Source organism: Physeter macrocephalus, chromosome 15, assembly GCF_002837175.3.
Source record: "Physeter macrocephalus isolate SW-GA chromosome 15, ASM283717v5, whole genome shotgun sequence".
NCBI classification, from domain to species: Eukaryota; Metazoa; Chordata; class Mammalia; order Artiodactyla; family Physeteridae; genus Physeter; species Physeter macrocephalus.
In genome coordinates, this window is record NC_041228.1 from 62,865,166 (window position 1) to 62,884,710 (window position 19,545).

Below are 19,545 nucleotides of genomic sequence, written 5' to 3' on the forward strand. Positions count from 1 at the left end.
TCATCTTATCTCATATTCCTTTTATCCTCCTTCACTGGTTTTACTCCTGCTCGCTGGTCTGATTTTGGTGTCCTCCGGGTTCTTTTTTTTTTTTTTTTTGACATTATTATTATTTTAAAAATTAATTATTTATTTTTGGCCACGTCTGGTCTTAGTTGTGGCATGTGGGCTCTTGGTTGCAGCATGTGGCCTTCTCTCTAGTTGTGACGAGCATGGACTCAGTAGTTGCAGCACGTGGGCTTAGTTGCCCCACAGCATGTGGGATCTTAGTTCCCAACCAGGGATCGAACCCGTGTCCCCTGCGTTGGAAGGCGGATTCTTAACTACCGGACCACCAGGGAAGTCCCATCCTCCAGGTTCTTTATTCAGCACTCCCTTTTTCTTCTCACTTTTTAAAGTCTTTAACCATCCTAAGCCACTAACTCCCAGATCTCCAACTCTGTGTACAATCTTTCTGAGGTTTAATTTCACACCCTTGTTGGACATCTCTACTTGAACACCTCCAGATGTCCAAATTTAACACAGCTAAACTCAGTTTTTTCTAATAACAAAATAAAAAGAGAATTTTTTCTTGGGTTTCCTGAAGTTTAATTTTTTTTTTTTTCTATTCTAGGTGGATTGTAGATATGGAAGGTGCACCAGGTACCTTATATGAAGGGGAAAAATTTCAACTTCTATTTAAGTTTAGTAGTCGATATCCTTTTGACTCTCCTCAGGTAACTGTTTTGCTTTTTAAATTTTTGTTGTATTTTTGGATTATAGCAAAATGCTAAATTAGCGATTTTTAACTAAGTAAAAACTTATAAGAGAAATTCATTATGTGAATAGATTTGTTCCTTTATCTTATTTATAATATAATCAAGATCATGTGAACATTTTACCTTATTGAGATAAGGGCTTTGCTGCTTTTGTACTTCTGAAAACTTAGAACTGTTTCTTATCCATTCATGTTAAGCAGGAAAAAGGGATGGAAATCTATCACAGGCCCATGGGTTGTGGGAGAACTTAGCATTTGGAATAACTGGAGGCACGTCTTCCTAGATAAGATGATGATAGAATGACATCGTTAAGAGGCACGTGCTTTTTCGGAAGGAGCACTTCTTTGATTTCGCGTTGACATGCTGTCTTTTGCAGCCTTTTAGTATTGCAAGGGCAGAATATATTATTACAAGATGTTAAATATCTAGACATCAGCCCCAAATCTGATCATTATAATTTGAGGCAGAGTCAGTTTAGTTAATGTCTTAAAACTTGGACAAGGGATAATGGTGGTAGAGAAAAAATTTTGAGAGCTGCTTAACTGTGGTGAATGATTAATCCTTGGAGGTTAGAGAAAAGGAGACTCTAGGATGAATTCCAGATTTCTGGCTTGGTAAGATGGGTAATGAGTTACTAGTAGCAAAATGATAAGACAGTGCCCAACTCTGTGTAGCATTGCTAGGTAATGAGGTGTTGTGGATAGTGAAATTTCCCAAATAACCTGAAATTCAACATGTGAGGTGCTAAAATATGCTATTTTTGAGGAAATTCATTGCTACTTTAAATAGAATATACCAAACAGCTTAATCAGTTCTCTTAGCCATGTAAGAGTATAGATGGAAGTCATTTATTGTATTGTGCTATAGATAAAGAGATGATTGTTTTAAGGCATAGAATTAAATGGAAATGGACTCCTTGAGTTCTAGAGTTTCCATGTGAGCAGAAAATTAAGAGGTTGGGGGCTCCTTTTTATCTTTTTCATAAAAATAAGGCAAAGGCGTATGTATTGTCATGACCTCTAGGCTGCTATAATAACCATGTGTAGACTGTAATCAAAAACCAAAGCAAATGCATTCCTTCTTTCCAGAAAATGATCTTCATTTTCTGTTGTTGCCTTTCGGCTTATCAGCATCATCTTACTGTTATTGCTTGAAGGCAGTGAGGTATCCACTTGTCACCTTCAACCTAACTTCCTTGAAGGTATCTGAAGGAAGAATACGACTCACCAGCTCAGAAACTTTGCCTAGGGGACTATTGGAGAAGGCTTACTCTGGGAACTCACAAATTTTTCATCAGAGGGAAATAATATTTCTGTAAACATGAAACCAAGTGAAAAGTGTTCTCTAAACTCTCAGTTTTTAATTCTAAATCAAATATCAAACTTAACCATCAGTTGAATTTCATCTTTAATATTTCCATAAGAACCTTTGTAATAAATTCTATCATCTTATCTCATATTCCTTTTATCCTCCTTCACTGGTTTTACTCCTGCTCGCTGGTCTGATTTTGGTGTCCTCCGGGTTCTTTTTTTTTTTTTGACATTATTATTATTTTAAAAATTAATTATTTATTTTTGGCCACGTCTGGTCTTACTCCGGGTTCTTTTTTTTTTTTTTTTTGACATTATTATTATTTTAAAAATTAATTATTTATTTTTGGCCACGTCTGGTCTTAGTTGTGGCATGTGGGCTCTTGGTTGCAGCATGTGGCCTTCTCTCTAGTTGTGACGAGCATGGACTCAGTAGTTGCAGCACGTGGGCTTAGTTGCCCCACAGCATGTGGGATCTTAGTTCCCAACCAGGGATCGAACCCGTGTCCCCTGCGTTGGAAGGCGGATTCTTAACTACCGGACCACCAGGGAAGTCCCATCCTCCAGGTTCTTTATTCAGCACTCCCTTTTTCTTCTCACTTTTTAAAGTCTTTAACCATCCTAAGCCACTAACTCCCAGATCTCCAACTCTGTGTACAATCTTTCTGAGGTTTAATTTCACACCCTTGTTGGACATCTCTACTTGAACACCTCCAGATGTCCAAATTTAACACAGCTAAACTCAGTTTTTTCTAATAACAAAATAAAAAGAGAATTTTTTCTTGGGTTTCTGTCCACCTATCTTCTCATGTTAAATTTATTTCCTTTCCCTCACTCTTAAATGCAGTTTTTCAGATCCTTTCACAGACTTAAGGCAGTCCACCACTTTTCTTACCTTATCGTCAGTGCTGTGTGGTCCAAGTGTTCAGCTTTTATTTGGACTATTACAAAATAACCTCTAGTTGTTTCCACTCCTAGCCATCCTTTCACAGTGCTGTTAGATTTATTTGAAGGTGCAGTTACCTCATTGGTTTTTGCACATACATCCACCACTACCATCCTCACCCTTCTTGGTAAATCCTGTGATGGTTCTTAATCAAGCTTAGCAGTCCAGTCCCTTTATGGTTGAGTCTGAACTGAAGCATTTTAGCCACACATTACCTCCATGCCTTCTAGTGTGTAGTAATATTTGCGTCATACTTTATTAATGTAACCATTAAGTAATGTTATCTCTGAAAGTGAAAGATTACATGTAGAATGATGTGGAAACCCTAGGGCGGTTGTTTCCAATCTTTTGGAATATGAGGATTCCCTTTTAACATCAGTTAATTTATATATTTATATATATATATATAAAATGTTCTAATATCCATGATTGAGAAAATAACAGACCACTCTGAGTCCAGTAAATACTTTAAAATTATTTTACAATTCTATTAATCACATCTGTATGATTATAAAATAATTATAACATGTCCAGTAATCAAAGCTTGATGTACATATAGATGTCAAGATTTTTCTGATAATTAAAACTTTCCAAAGGTCCATTGCATTGCTCTGGATAAGGGCAGTAAAATTCCCCATTCACCAAAGATTTTACTTGTTCAGATGTGGAAGCATTGACTCTTGTTAGGTAATTAGTCTTTCATTTTCCTATGCAGTAAGCAGTACCACATTTACCACTACTTACAAGAGTAGAATTTGAGGACATATCCATAGAATAAACATCTCATTGTGAAATTATTACTTTTGTGTCAGTGAGATCTTTGTCTGTAAATGTGATCTGTAAGACTATACATAAAATTTATAGGCTGTGTTATTTTCTTCTACTAGTTATAATTAATTTCACATGTATCTCACTTTACAGTGAAAAGGCTACCTATGTAAAACATGGTGTTTGGCCCAATCATTTGCTTTAAAAGAAACAATAACAGCAACAAAAAACTTTCTCAGTTAAAATGGGATCAGAGATGAAGTACATTTTCATCACTGTTTTCTAGTAATGTGCACTTACCAGCAGCCATACAGAAAATAAAATTCTTTCTTTATAGTGTATTCTGTTTCCTTATGCTAGGATACAGGTAAATGGTTGGTTAATTTAACATGTATTGAGCATGAACTGTGTACTTTAGAGATGGCAGAGAGCACAGAAATTAAAAAGGAATTGGGCCTGACTTTAAAAAGCCGATAATCTGTATAGTATTTGGAGAGATAGACATTTATTCATTCATTCTGTAAGTATTTACTGCGCATGTATCATAAGACAAACACTTTACTAGGTGCTGGCAATTCTGTGGTGAGCAAAGTGGCCCTCCAAAAACCCACCTTATGTGGAGTTTGCATTCTTGTAGAAAGAGAAGGACAGTAAACAAAAAGCAAAATATATATAGTATGGAAGATGGTGAAAGAAAGTAGAAAAAAGGAGTTAGGGTGTTGCAGCATTGGGTAGAGTGATCAGGAAAGATTTCCTGAGAAGGTGACATGGGGGCAGAGATCTGAAAGAGGTGAGTGCATAAGCCACATCAAAGGGGTGAGAGAAAGGGCAGGTGAAGACAAAACGCAATGGTCCTGAATCTGGAGCACGCCAGGTGGGTCCCTGCAGTATTGTATAATCAAGAGGAGGAGAGTAGGGCCTAGCTCAGAGAGAGAATTTGGGCTGGAAGGTCCATCAGAGATTGGATAGGACATTTATAGCCCGTCGTAAGAATTTTGACTTCTCCTCTCAGTGAGGTAGGAAGCCCTTGAAGATGCTGAGCAGAGGAACGACATGCTCCTGCTTAAAATTAAAAGGAGAAACTTGGCTGTTATGTGGCACATTGACTTCTGGAGGCACAAGGGTACCCCTATGGCAGTGATCCAGGTGAGAGGTGATGGTGATTTGTACCAGAAGGGTAGCAGTGGAGGTTGTGGAAGGTGGCAGTATTTTGGACTTATTTTAAAGATGCTAAAAATATACTTGCCTTGATCATAAAGCTTTAGAAACATTGGGGCAAAAGAGTAATCACTTTCCCCTCACTCCTCTTCCCCCTCCTATTCATGCCCCTTTAACACGAACCCTTCTGTTGTGTTGCTTCAAATTCCCTCATTGCAGAGATCCAGAACTTCTATTCATAGTGTTCTCGTCCTTTTGCTCATGGTCTGATTCTCCCTGCTTTGGGAAAGCTATCAATATTCATGCTGCTGATACATATTAGATGACTAAAAGGGGAGAATTGAATTGAAAACTACGCTAAAATTCTTATCCCCAGTCACTTTTGTCAAATATTTATCATTTATGCTAGACTACCTATGTCATATATATTATTCATAATTAGATATTTGATTTAGTTTATTAAACTCTCTGCTTGTATGTTCAGTTTTTATAGTTGCCCTTTAAATATTGTCATCTACTGACAATTTTAATCAGAGGAAACATCCCCTCATATTGTCCCTGTAGAAACCTTGGTATCTATATTGTAGATTGGCTTTATAATTATAGCCTGTTTTGTATTGCTCATTCTGTGTATTTTGTATTTTCACCTAGCTTGATATACCGTATTAGGTGTCTGACTTTCTAACCACTTCCAGAGCACCAGTCTGAACACATTAGTATGCCTTCATTGTGGTAAGATCTCAATACTGTGAGGTCATACAGTATTGAGCCTGATCTTTGGAAGTCCTCAGGTATGATTACCATGAATTTCACATTAGAAACAGTTAGCTAATATCCATCCTTTATATTGTCACTGTTGGTGGCTTTCAGTTTAGATTTTTTAGTACCCAAAGGTTACCCAGAGGTTGGCCTGCTTACAATTTTAGGTTGGATGTGGGATATGTGAGCTTACTTCCAAAATTATATGGATCCTGAGCATAGTTCTTTCTCACATTTCACCTGCTCTTGAATTTGAGCCACACTGATGGGGGATATTTGGAAATTTACAGACATATGAGGACTTCTTCTAATGCAGACTCAGAACTTCAGATGTGGTTCACATGCGTTAGATTTAACATCCTTTTCTAAAATTGTGACTTTTTTTCCATTTAATAGCTTGTTCTTAAAAATCTGTAATTCCATTTTACTCAGTATGGTTTATGCAGTGGGGAATGTGTGCAGTCTCTGGTCACTGTTCAATCTATGTGACTACTTTGAATCTGAATAAATTGTTTAAAAATTAATTAGCAAAATTCTTTATTCCCTTTGGTTTCAGATTCATCGTATTCAGTTATGTTGTCATATCTGTTTTGGATAGTTTATCAGCTATTTGGGATTCCCCCCCCCCGGAAAGGTTTTTGAACTCTGGAAATAGCTTAAAGTCTTTTAAGTTTTCAGAGCCTACTTGGCTGTATTAAAAAACCTGAAATGTGCATTCCCTCCTCTGGCTTGTACTGCATATTAAATAAACGAGGATAGTTAAGAGTGTGGTCTTGGGACTCCCCTGGTGGCGCAGTGGTTAAGAATCTGCCTGCCATTGCAGGGGACACGGGTTCGAGCCCTGGTCCAGGAAGATCCCACATGCCACAGAGCAACTAAGCCCATGCCCCACACAACTACTGAGCCTGTGCCCTAGAGCCCACGAGACACAGCTACTGAGCCCGCGTGCCACAACTACTGAAGCCCATGCACCTAGAGCCGGTGCTCCGCAACAAGAGAAGCCACCGCAATGAGGAGCCCACACACCGCAACAAAGAATAGATCTGGCTCGCTGCAACTAGAGAAAGCCTGCGCGCAGCAGCGAAGACCCAACACAGCCGAAAATAAATAAATAAATAAATTTTTTTTTTTTAAAAAAAGAGTGTAGTCTTGAAGAAATTCAGCGTTGGTTACTCTTTTGTCACATGCAGAGAACCAGAATAGCAAAGTTTGCATCAAAACTGTCTGTGCAGACTACTTACCAGCCTTTTACATGAATAAACTGTTGAAAAAAGTTTTTTCTTATATTTTAGGAATTCATCTGAATTCCTGAATGGAATTCAGGAAATCCTGGATGGAGCCTGTCCATGTTTAGACAAACTTCTAAAATTCTGTATCTGCCAGGTTGGGTTCTAGGGGTTACCTGTACCATGTACAGCAAGTTAGTTCCCCTGTTTTTGGTTGCTAGAAGTTTTAGGCTGGTTGAATTTGCCCTGAATGCAGCAGGTTTAAAAACCCCTGCTTTTTTTTTTTAAAGCATTATTAAGATCTAATTTATTTTAGCATGATTAAGATCTAATTTATTTTTATTTCAGTCCCCTCAAACTTCAAAACTGTTTCTTTCTCCTTGATTTCTGGCTCTCTTCTCTGCTTATAGAATGTTTGCTGCTTCTGCCGTAGGTGTCTTCCCCTGCTCCCCATCCCCTTTCTTGCTCTTCTCTCCTCCTGTACTTTTGGTTCATGCATACTTCTTGGCTCTCAGACCGAGTGATTTAGTTTATAATCATTTCTCTCCAAAAAGAATACTGCTTTCCTTCTGCTTTGTGAATTGGCTAGTCAAAGCATCTCGTGATAACCTTTTGGTTGGCTGTGTATTTTCCTTGATGGTTGTTGATACATTGCTTCATTTGTGCCAAAGGAAATAACTTGGCAGTTCTTACTTTTTTGGTACCAGAGCGCTGTTCTACATGACTTGTTTTCAAAAAGACCTTACTGGAAAAGAAATAGCCTTTAAAAATAATTGTGGCCAGGGAGTAAGCTCTCGTGGGCACTGCTGTGTTCTTCATGAAAATATCCTATTAGTCAAATGGCATTTTGTGGCAAAATGAACACCCCAAAGCAGATGCATATTCTGTGAGATTTGTCAACTCCCACTCTAGACATCCACAACGCATTGTGGGAATATCAAATGCATATAATATAATAAACTGTAGTTCACATTTATAAAAAAATTAATTAAAAAATAATTGTGGATGGACTCATGGAGCTGCAAGAGCTTTAAGCGGTCATTTCCCTTTGCAGAGCAGCACTTTTTGAGCAAAAAGTGATGAAAAAGGCACTAATTCTGATAGGTATAATTGAGATAAATGGTGCTTCAAACACAGCTGTGTCCAAATCTTTCAGGGGGTCTTCTGCAATTGGACAGGACAAGTCACTTGATATCTCTTGTTTTAAGAGTTTACTTTTAATTTTCAGCTTTACTTTAGCTCTTTTTTCATGGGAATGGAGGGTGGATCACCAGAATTTAAAGAAAAAAAAAAAAAAGAAAGAAACACAAGTGTATGAAGTCATTCCTTTGAGAAAAAATTCGTCTTCCTGTCTTATATTAGCTTCAGCCAAGGAAATGAGGCCCATATGTTAGCAGTATATTTGAAATATTCGAGAACTCCTACTTATATGAAAGAGTGCTTTGTTAAATGTAAATATTTGTAAAATTGCAATAAAACCAGATATGTAGGTAGAAATTTAAAAATTAAAGCAAAACCTAGCTTATGGTAATTTCCCATAGCATATCACATATTAAAATATGGCATACCTTATTCTGGCCACCCTTATTTCACTGGCTGTCTTCTGCTCTATAAAGGAAAAAAGGGGGCTTATTCCTAGAGCAATACATTTCATCAGTTTGTCATCACTTAAGGTAAGGTTTCTCCTTGCTAAGATTCCGCTATATCTGAGTGTGAGGTAATTTGCAGGGCTGAGATATACTTACTGTAAGCCTAGTTTGGGAACTGTTGGTTTATATTTGATGAGTTTTATAAAAATGCCATCATACCTAGTGAATCAGAATCTGGGAAAGTGGGGCTCTTGAATTTGTACTTTTAGCCAGCTCTCCAGGTGATTTTTTTTTTTTTTAAGGGCCAGATCAGGAAATAGGAATTACTCCTAAGCAACAATAAAAATTATATATTATACTGCAGTATAAAATTCACTTAAAAGATTGACAGATTTTTATATCAAAGTAAATAATTTAATATGAACTAACATATATCTAAGCATTCTTAAATATGAGACTTCTACTTTTATCTACTTTGGGCTATGTTTACAGATTCCTCAGGATGTATGAATTTACTCTTCTGCCTATTCAGATGCTTAGGTAGATATGTTTAAGAAACAGTATTATTGGGCTTCCCTGGTGGCACAGTGGTTGAGAGTCCGCCTGCCGATGCAGGGGAACCGGGTTCGTGCCCCGGTCCGGGAAGATCCCACATGCCGGGGAGCGGCTGGGCCCGTGAGCCGTGGCCGCTGAGCCTGCGCGTCCGGAGCCTGTGCTCCGCGACGGGAGAGGCCGCAACGGTGAGAGGCCCGCGTACCGCAAAAAAAACAAAAAAACAGTATTATTGAGACATTGAATTATTAGGGCAAAGGAAGGAAATAATAGATTTATTACCTTTCAAAACAGTGCTGAGGCAACATGGAGAAAGGGGAAAACTAGAACTGAGTAAAAGAAAAGGCAGATACAAAACAGCAAGTAATGGGGAGACTCATTCAACCTTTGTTTTTTCACATAAGCACATAGCTATTTGCTGATTAGTAAGTGGTAGTTTGTGCCCATCATAATGGAAGTGTGAGTTTAGATGAGGTGGAAGATGTAGCAGTCATTTCTTTTTGCATATAGCACCTGAGGTAATAACATTGTTATCGGTGGAAGTGGTGTTCCTACCGCATGTAATTCATATTGTCCTAAAGTTGAATACTTTCATTTGAAATTTTAGTGTATTTGATTTCTGTATGCAGAGAACAATGAGTAATTTGAAAAACGATTCTTGTAAATACAGTTGTCTTTCACTAGTCTAAAAATACAATAATTTAGAAAATTTTAAGAGGAATTTGTGAAAAATAGCTGAAATGTAAAATAGGTAATCTGGAGTTTTTTCCTACTACCCGGTCATTCATAATAGTGAAACCAGTACTTACTGAATTGATAAGAATAAAGCGGTTGTTTATCTTGTTCCTGGCATTGATTTTATTTGTTTTTAATTTGGTTTGTAAAAGGTTAACTTACGTGGAGGACATTTTATTTTTTGGTAATACAGAATATTTGAGTGTTAATGGAATTTTGTTCTTTCTTAGGTCATGTTTACTGGTGAAAATATCCCCGTTCATCCTCATGTTTATAGCAATGGTCACATCTGTTTATCCATTCTAACGGAAGACTGGTCCCCAGCGCTCTCAGTCCAGTCAGTTTGTCTTAGCATTATTAGCATGCTTTCCAGCTGCAAAGAAAAGGTAGGACTTTTCAGAATTATTCCAGGTACGGCGGTCTTCTTTTAGTTTGGGTAGAGAAGCTATTTTAATATATAATTTATTTGAAGAAAGGACTTAATGCTTTCTATTATGAAGTTGTAGGGAACGTTTTAGTAATAGATTGGAAAATAATTTGATAATAGAAGTCAGACATTGTTTCATATTTCTTAAACAGGAAATTTCTGCAGATGTTCTTAAATAATCTGAATTTTATTTCTGTAAGCATGCACAGGGCAAAAGTGTACAAGAAATTATTGTTTCTAGATTTCACAGTGGGAAGACCCAGGAATAAGCATTATGGCTCCCTTCTCCCCTCTGCTGGCTTCCACCCTATCAGCCTCTTTTAGGGGATTTCCCAGGAACCAGAGCTCTCCTATCATAAAGCCTAGGTTGAAGGAGGAGGACTAGATAACCAGTAGAATTTTCAGGACTTTTCCTCTTATTCTCCTTTACTAATCTACAGATTCTGTGTCTGATGGAGAAGGGGGGAAAAGACCAGAAAGAAAAACCATGTGAGTTAAATTTAGAATACCCTTTTAAAGTATCTAAATCCTCTCTGTGTTTCTGGCCCTCTTCTCATTCCTGCTTGAGGGTTAGTGTCTTGTCATTCCTGCTTGAGAGGTTTTAAAGCATCTCTTCTCCATGGGGGTTTCCTTTTGTATTCTCTTTAAAGGAAAAAACGAATTTACCTTAGAGATTAGGGAGCTGTGGGGTTATTCATTTATCTTAGCAGGTTTTTTTTCTTTTCTTCTCCAAATTCAACTGTCATTTTTATTAAATTAATATTTAGAAAACATTTAGATAGTATTTCATTTTTAAATGGTAGTTTATCTAGATTTTGAAACACTCTAAGCCACTTGTTTGCAAAGTGAGTTTCTTGGAATGTTAGTTCCATAAGAGGTTTCTTGGTGTTAGGTTTAAAAAAAATTTTTTTTGCTCAAATAAGAATGGGAAATAATGGGTTAAATTGTATTTGTAGTTTTAAACTGTAGCATAAGAGCCCTTAATATGCAATGTTATGTACAAGAGGAAGAATGAAACTTCTGGCAGTTAAACTGTGATACACCATTAGTTGAAAGACATGTATCCCCATTTAGGAATATTAAGTAAAAAATGTACATCTTAGAATAGATGAAATAGGGTACATATTATCTAATGTTAGTATCACCTCTTAACTTGAGTTTCCTCCCTGTTGTTAGCTTTTCTGAGCTGCATTTTAGGCTACACTTGAGCTTTTGTTAACCCCAAGGGCTTGGAAACAAGCTTCATTCATTTATTGCTTCCATGTTTTCTCCTCTCCCCATCTCCACCTCCACCGCACATACAGGCTCTGAACCTTCAGGTGTGGCACAGAGCAGTTTCCAATCACAGGGGCTTCGGTTAATGTTAATGTCTACAGAAAGATGAGGCAGTAACTCTAGGGTTTAATAAGAGAAGTTAAGATTAACACGAGTGGTGTCTGCGCATAGCCCTTACATGTGCCTTTTGATTACTAGCTTTGTTTATAGAAGTCAGAATTCTGGCAGCATTAAATTTTGTGGAAAATGATAAAATTCAGACATTATTAGGTACCTGCTATGTGCTGTTGTTACTGTGCTAAGTACTAGATTACTAATAAGAGGAAACGTGCTTTGGCACCGAGGGGAATCTAGCACCAAATAGGCTTTAAAAAGTCTTTTAAATACTCACTGAAAGCTGTTCTATTAAAACAGGTGAATTTTATTCCGGGGTGGACATGGTTCTGTGAGTTTCACTTTCCGTTGTATTCAGAGAGTAGTCAACTCCCTGAATACAAATCTTAATTTAACTGTAGGCATTTTTTAGTCATAACTTTCGTTCCAGTTTCTTTTTTCACAAAAAGAAACTTGTTTTTTGAAGATTGGGTTCTGATAAATAGATGAGTTTATTGTTTGTTACAGTAGTAGCAGTTTATTCCACATGAACACAGGTTATGACTTTACAGGACAAACAGTAGCAGATCATCTATTCTTTAAAGTAGACATGTAATTTCATGATAATAACTTTTCAGGAATTTTCTCTAACTGTATAAACAGGGTAATCTTGGTATAGTTGTTTAGTGTCTTATGCTCTCCTCTTCCTTTCTGTTAAATTACTGTTATTATTATCTCATAAGAGTTAGATCATAGTTACGTATATGAATTTTAGAAGTGCCAGGTGGACTGTCAGTTTTCCTTCCTGCTACCTAGGTAGTCCTCTTCACCATTGCTATTTGGTTGGACCTATCATATTATCTACTAACCTGCCCTCAGTGGCTTTAATACAAATTTGACACGTTTCCAAATCTTAGTAGAGAGGCACATATTTCTTGTGTCTGATCAACATCCAACAGTTTTCAAGAAAATTCTTTCATAACCTGTCTTCAGTGTTGTTAGTTGTAGTCACAGCTATTTCTGATGTAACTCCTTGCAGAGCTGCCGTATGCTTCTAATATTGTTCTAGTCAGGGAGTATGTATTGCAGAAATGCTAATTTGTCTTTTCCCCTCTTTGCCTCTTACATACATTTTGGAAACCAAATCCTTTGGTCTCTCCTTGATGATACTTGTTTACAGGAAAACAATAATCCTTTGTGGAGGGTTATAAGTTGCTAGGGTTTCTCAGACAAACCTAGTTAGGTAGAGTTTTGTTTTGATTAGCTCACAAAAGTAATTATTAAATTATTTCTAGGGAGATAAGATAAATGAAACCAAAATTCTTTACAACCTAATGCTGCCACTTTAGGTTGATAGTCATTGTCTAGTAATCCCATTGGAACCTAACCCAAACCACATATGCGCACCTATTTTTTTTTTTTAACAATTTCAGTGTCAAGAGGTTACATTGCCTGGAATATATGATTTTTTCAGTTATGACATCCGCATTTATATTGTTTCTTACACATTCTGTAATATTTTTGCTAGAGCTTTTATTAAAACTATCTCCCCCTTATGTTTTCCTGTTTTACAACTTCTTATCTATTTAAATTCTTTTTGGTTTCAGAGACGACCACCAGATAATTCTTTTTATGTTCGAACATGTAACAAGAATCCAAAGAAAACAAAATGGTGGTATCATGGTAAGCAGTTTTATTTTAGAATGATAACTTCTCAGTATTTTGGTTTGAAAGATTATATATATGCTTGCTTGGGAAAAAGAGAATATATAATTGATGTTGTACCTTTGTAATATGGAGATGAATCTTTAAAATAGTTTAAGGTATTTTATGGATAAGTTAGACTAGATTTTTAATGGGGCACATAAAATCATGGCCATAATACAAGTAAAATCTAAAATTGCTTTAACATTCTGCTCTACCACTGTATTGCAGAACAGAAGTCCTTAATAATATTAAGTCAAATGAGAACTAGCCTATTGGGAAACCTGTTACTTGATATGGAAGTTATGATGCCTTGTGTACTCATTTAGTTCTGGTACTGTTGTTAGGGTGGAGGATCGCATTGTTAGAGACGGCCCATTAACTTAAAGAAAGCTCTTCCTATTCTAATAGTTATTCCTGAAAAAATTTGAGGTTCTACTGATTGTAGCTTTATGAATACATTATGTTTAATAATTTAATTTCTATTGTTTCTGTTGGGTAATGGTAGCTTAATAACTGAAGGCTGCTAGCATCTTTTCTAAGCTGACTACTGCTTCCTCAAAGAGGTATTTGAAATTAAGAACAGAAAGTTTACATTCATGAGAAACTATAAAATTATTTATAAAAATTATTTTTAAAGTATTATAAAAATGTATATTCTCTACAAGTTATTGGTTTAATGTAATTCAGTAGAATGATAGAGTGGGTGCTTTTAAGGTGTGAAAGAAAGATGAGAAGAGTTGTTTGAATTTTGAATTAAAGGATGATGAAGGAGGATATGTCTACCAAACACCAAAAGATAATAATGCAAGAATAGACATTGAGGGGCTTCCCTGGTGGCGCAGTGGTTGAGAGTCCGCCTGCCGATGCAGGAGACATGGGTTCGTGCCCCTGTCCGGGAAGATCCCACATGCCGCAGAGCGGCTGGGCCCGTGAGCCATGGCCGCTGAGCCTGCACGTCCGGAGCCTGTGCTCTGCAACGGGAGAGGCCACAACAGTGAGAGGGCCCACGTACCGCAAAAAAAAAAAAAAAAAAAAAAAAAAAATAGACATTGAAATAGAATTACTCTTTTCGGGCTTCCCTGGTGGCACAGTGGTTAAGAATCCACCTGCCAATGCAGGGGACATGAGTTCGAGCCCTGGTCCGGGAAGTTTCCCACATGCCGTGGAGCAGTGAAGTCCATGTGCCACAACTGCTGAGCCTGTGCTCTAGAGCCCGCGAGCCACAACTACTGAGCCTGTGCTCCACAACAAGAGAAGCCACCTCAGTGAGAAGCCTGCACACCGCAACGAAGAGTAGCCCCCGCTCGCCACAAGTAGAGGAAGCCCGTGCGCAGCAACAAAGACCCAACGCAGCCAAAAATAAACAAATAAATTAATTAGAGTTACTCTTTTCTAGGCCTTTCTGTATGTTAGATTTGAATATGTGATAAATAATGCATCACAAATCAATGAGAAGGGCAAAAATTATTTAGTAAGTAATCCTTTTAACCTCATATAGAAAATATTTCCTTTGGATTGAATTAGTAAGCATTTAAAAAATACAACAATAGAAAAAGTATTTTTTAAAAAGTTAGGTATCAACTCTGGAGGAAGGAAGAAAGAATTTCTGAACTTAAAAGGAATCACAAATTAAACATTTAGATACATGAAAATTTAAATCTTATATGAAAGCATGGAGGGCTTCCCTGGTGGCGCAGTGGTTAAGAATCCTCCTGCCAACGCAGGGATACGGGTTCAAGCCCTGGTCTGGAAGATCTCACATGCCATGGAGCAGCTAAGTCCGTGCACCACAACTACTGATCCTGTGCTCTAGAGCCTGCGTGCCACAACTACTGAAGCCCGCACGCCTAGAACCCGTGTTCTGCAACAAGAGAAGCCACCACAGTGAGAAGCCCATACACCACACTCGCCTCTTCCTGCCTTTTGTCTTCTGAAGCTTCCGCCCAGGAATGCTAAGTCATCATGTGTGCGCACTGCAGGAGCGAGAAGCCCATGCACCACAACGAAGAGTAGCCCCTGCTCGCCGCAACTAGAGAAAGCCCGCGTGCAATAACGAAGACCCAACACAACCAAAACTAAATAAATAAAATAAATAAAAGAAAAGAAAAAAAGCACGGAAAAACCTCAAATCACAGTCGGTATAAAGTTAAAAAAATAAAATTGTGAAAGACGTAGCTTGATTAAAAATAAAGACCATTTATAATAGTTGCTTAAGAATAAATTAATTACAAGTGTGGGCAAAAAAGTTCAACACAGTAAAATAATGACAAATTTAATATTTTTGAAACTTATTGAATTGGCAGAGTTTTATAAAATGAATGCAGTGTTGGAGGAGGAGAATTAAGGGTAGAATAAAACAGTGTTTTCAGGGGACTTCCCCCGTGGTCCAGTGGTTAAGGTTCCGTGCTTCTACTGCAGGCGGCACGGGTTTGATCTCTGGTCAGGGAACTAAGATCCCACATGCCCCATGGCAAAAAACAAAACAAAAGACAAAAAACTTTTCATATTTGCTGGTGGTATAGCAAGTTAGTGTAATCCTTTAAGGAAACAGCAGTTCAGCAGTATTTAGCAGTTCAGTGATATTTAACAAGCTTGAAATTCAAGACTGAAACTTTTGTCTTAGTTGCTAAACTTCTGAGAATCCATCCTTGGAAAATCATCTTTAATACAAAAAAATGTTTGATGCATGAAATGTTCCATGGAGCATTATTTATAATAGGCACTCTATTCCTTATCCTCTTGTTTCCACGTGTGCTATTTGCCTGGAAGGACTCCTTCCACTCTTCTTGGGAACTCTTTCACCAAAGCCTTGTTGATTACTCCCTCCTTTAAGGAATCTGATCAACTTTATTACTGTACCAGAATGCTGGTTTTGTTTTACTTTTTAAGATATCCCCAATAATTCTGATATAGCTGGTCACTTGATAACTCCTGTTTCAGGGATTTTTAAATATAAAAGGACAGGTTTCCCATGGGAATTCTTTCTGCACACTGAAGGTCCACTAAAGCTAAACAAGATCCTACTTGAATTAATTGGCCATTTCCTTCAGTTTACATTTCTGGCTTCTCATTCTTGCACATCCCTCTTGCCTTTTAGGACTAAATACTAAGCTGTCTCTTCCCTTTGTGCCTTTACAAAGAACCTTGTCAAAAAGAAAAAACATCCCTTGAGTGTCACAGTCCCCTTTACCTTTACATAATAAGTTCTTAAATTCATCAAAAATTAAGATTAGTCAATCAAGAATGTTGACAAATACAACTAAATCAAACTTTTTTTTTTTTTTTTTTTTTTTTTGGTGGTACGCGGGGCTCCCTCTGTTGTGGCCTCTCCCGTTGCGGAGCACAGGCTCCAGACGCACAGGCTCAGCGGCCATGGCTCACGGGCCCAGCCGCTCCGCGGCATGTGGGATCTTCCCAGACCGGGGCACGAACCCGTGTCCCCTGCATCGGCAGGCGGATGCGCAACCACTGCGCCACCAGGGAAGCCCTCAAACGTTTTTTAAAATGTCAAAGTTGCCAACATAGTAGTCATTCTATTTCAGACCCAACCTCACTAATAATAGAAAAATTCCCCAATTGTCTTTTCCACAGTGTTTTTAAACCACTTTTAAGTCTTTTTGTTAAACTTGAGAAGAAATTGTCTTAGAGTGATGGAATTTTTAAAATATGTATATTTTGCAAGTACAGTTTTCTTTGCCACTGTATCCCACCCCATTGTTAGACAGTATATTCCCATTTTTCCCTTCCTTATTCCCTGGTAGGGAAATTTTAAAAAGATAATCATCTTTTAAGCCCTCTAATGCTGCCTTGTATAGTCAAAAAGACTTATCAGAAGGCCTTTACTTAAGAATACTTCCAGAATTTCTTATTGCTTGCTTTTTAAAAAAAATATTTATTATTTATTTTTATTTTTGGCTGTGTCGGGTCTTAGTTTCGGCACGCGGGATCTTCATTGCAGCACGTGGGCTTCTCTGCATTTGTGGTGTGTGGGCTTAGTTGCCCCACAGCATGTGGGATCTTAGTTCCCCGACCAGGGATTGAACCTGCGTCCCCTGCATTGGAAGGTGGATTTTTAACCACTGGACCTCCAGGGAAGTCCCTTATTGCCTGCTTTTGAATAAGAAAACTTGCATAATAAAACTGGAAATTTAAAAATTCTTTAAAATAAAATATACTTCATAGTAGAAGTTATTTTTCATAGTTAATGGCTTTTATCTATTACTTGAGAAAGCCATACTTTTATAACTAAAGTAGAAAAGTCTTTTAACACTTTAAAGGTGGATCATCTCCCAAGTTAGCCAAGAAGTACTAAGAAAAGAGGCTTTTCAGACTAAATTAACCTTTTACATAATGTAAAATAGTATAGGGTTTGTATAGGAATTCATTTTCCCAGTAAACAGATTAAAAGTATCCCCCTCAATACAAATTAGCCGTTTTTAAAAGACACCTGATTGTAATTCAACTGAATCATGACTATCCTTTTCTAGTTTCTTGTCCCAGGTACAGATAAATTTTTTTCGTTTACAGATAATCCTGTTTAAAACCTCCTCAGTTCATTGCCGTACAGTGACCATTCTTATCTCGCTGTGTTTTTTTTGCTCCTGCTTGAATCCTATATGCCTGAATCATTCCTCTCCTGCATTCTCCCTTAAATGGACGGTTTTGCTCCATGAGTGAGTGTCATACGAAATCAAAGAAGGGTAGTGTTCGTTATACTTTGAGATGATAGAGCACCTGTCTGTCATACAGGTGGTTGGGTACAGGGGCTCTTCCTTGAACTCTTCCTTTACCTTTTCAAAGCTAAAGCATTTCAGCTGTGTAGTGTATGTTGTCTTCTCCTTTATACATTTCACAATAACAGTTATAATAAACAATATGAAAAATAGCCCGCCTTGGTATTATAGTGGAATTTGGAAAATCTTATCAAAAAAAGGTAATCATACTCATTTAAGCAGAATCACATTAGCTTTGTTTTGGAACTTTTGAAGTTTCAGCTTATGTTTTTCTGCTTAGCTGCTTTAGTTCCAGAAGATCTTCATTGCTTATGTTCTCCTTGTAACTAATGCCAGTTACCAAGAAATGCGGGCTCTAGTTATTTTCTTACCATCATCTAATTCTGAAAGGATTACAAGATCAGAGTAGTGTCCTGATGTGACCTGCAGTGCTAAACAAAAAGATCAGAGACTGAACAAAGACTTGCTTGGAGTTGGAAGAACTCACTGAAACACTTAACATTTCAGTTTCTAGAAACCAGGCAGAATTGTTGGCCTCATGTCAAGCTCCACAGCCCCTCTGTGGTGCTGACCAACATACTTGGGTCAGCATGGGTCAGAGTGTTTGTCAGCTGTAATCAAAGAGGCAAGAGAGGTTTTGGTTCAGATTGGTGACATCTGTGTACCTCAGAGGGGGCTTCCAGGATGTAGGCTGGAGGCATTATTAATGAAGAACAACAAATCTGAAATTGAGTTGATCTCCTGGTTTTAGAAGAGAGGGACTCAGCTGACACACCAAAATTGAGCTGCCAGACACCACTGTTGGATTCTTGGAAAAAAGCCTCTCTGAGCATAAGTTGGTGATCTTCTACATTATTGGTATACCTTGAAAGTTAGGCCAGTCATGCTACCCCACTGTTACTGTCTTTGTACACATCACACCTTATATTGCATTTCTTTTGAGATTTTTCTCTAGAACGCAATAACTTGTTAAAGTGTAAAAAGTCATTGGTATGTGAATACATATTCCTTGTTGTTAATTACTTGAAGTTGACTATCAACCTGTTGTCCAGAGCTCTCTTATAGTTTCTGTTCACTAAGGAATTAAGGTCATTCCTGCTCTGGAATGCAGATATTCTGTGTTGCTGATTAAGGTGGGGGTCCATATGCTTTGAAAAATCAGTTGAGCTGAGAATAGGGTTAAAAAAGTAAAGAGGTCTAACCAAAATAGGTATTTGAATAAGACAGCTCATCTCAGCATACAAAAGGCTGAAGAATTCACCTATGATTCAGGTATAGAATCTAAGTATCTTTTTATGAGATCATAAGAATACTTCAGTTAGATAGCCAACTAGAGTCCATTCATGATACCCATCAGTTTCCTGGGATCAATATTAAACGTATACGACTTAGTTTCATAAATGGTTGCTTTTCACAGATGGGAGTACAGATCTGTGGTTCCTGAAGCAGTTTCCTTAAGGTGATAGATAATTGAACAATATAGTTTAAGACGGCTGCTGAGTATGGGCT

At 37.6% G+C, this 19,545-nt stretch overlaps 1 protein-coding gene across 1 annotated transcript in view; it reads left to right on the plus strand.

The window, feature by feature from the left end:
- UBE2W (ubiquitin conjugating enzyme E2 W) overlaps nt 1-19,545 on the plus strand; it is a 77,210-nt gene that overhangs the window by 49,537 nt on the left and 8,128 nt on the right. Inside the window, 4 exon segments of the mRNA XM_055091016.1 lie at nt 10,032-10,187; nt 10,669-10,690; nt 10,693-10,717; nt 13,204-13,279. Coding sequence (XP_054946991.1) covers nt 10,032-10,187; nt 10,669-10,690; nt 10,693-10,717; nt 13,204-13,279 — 279 coding nt within the window.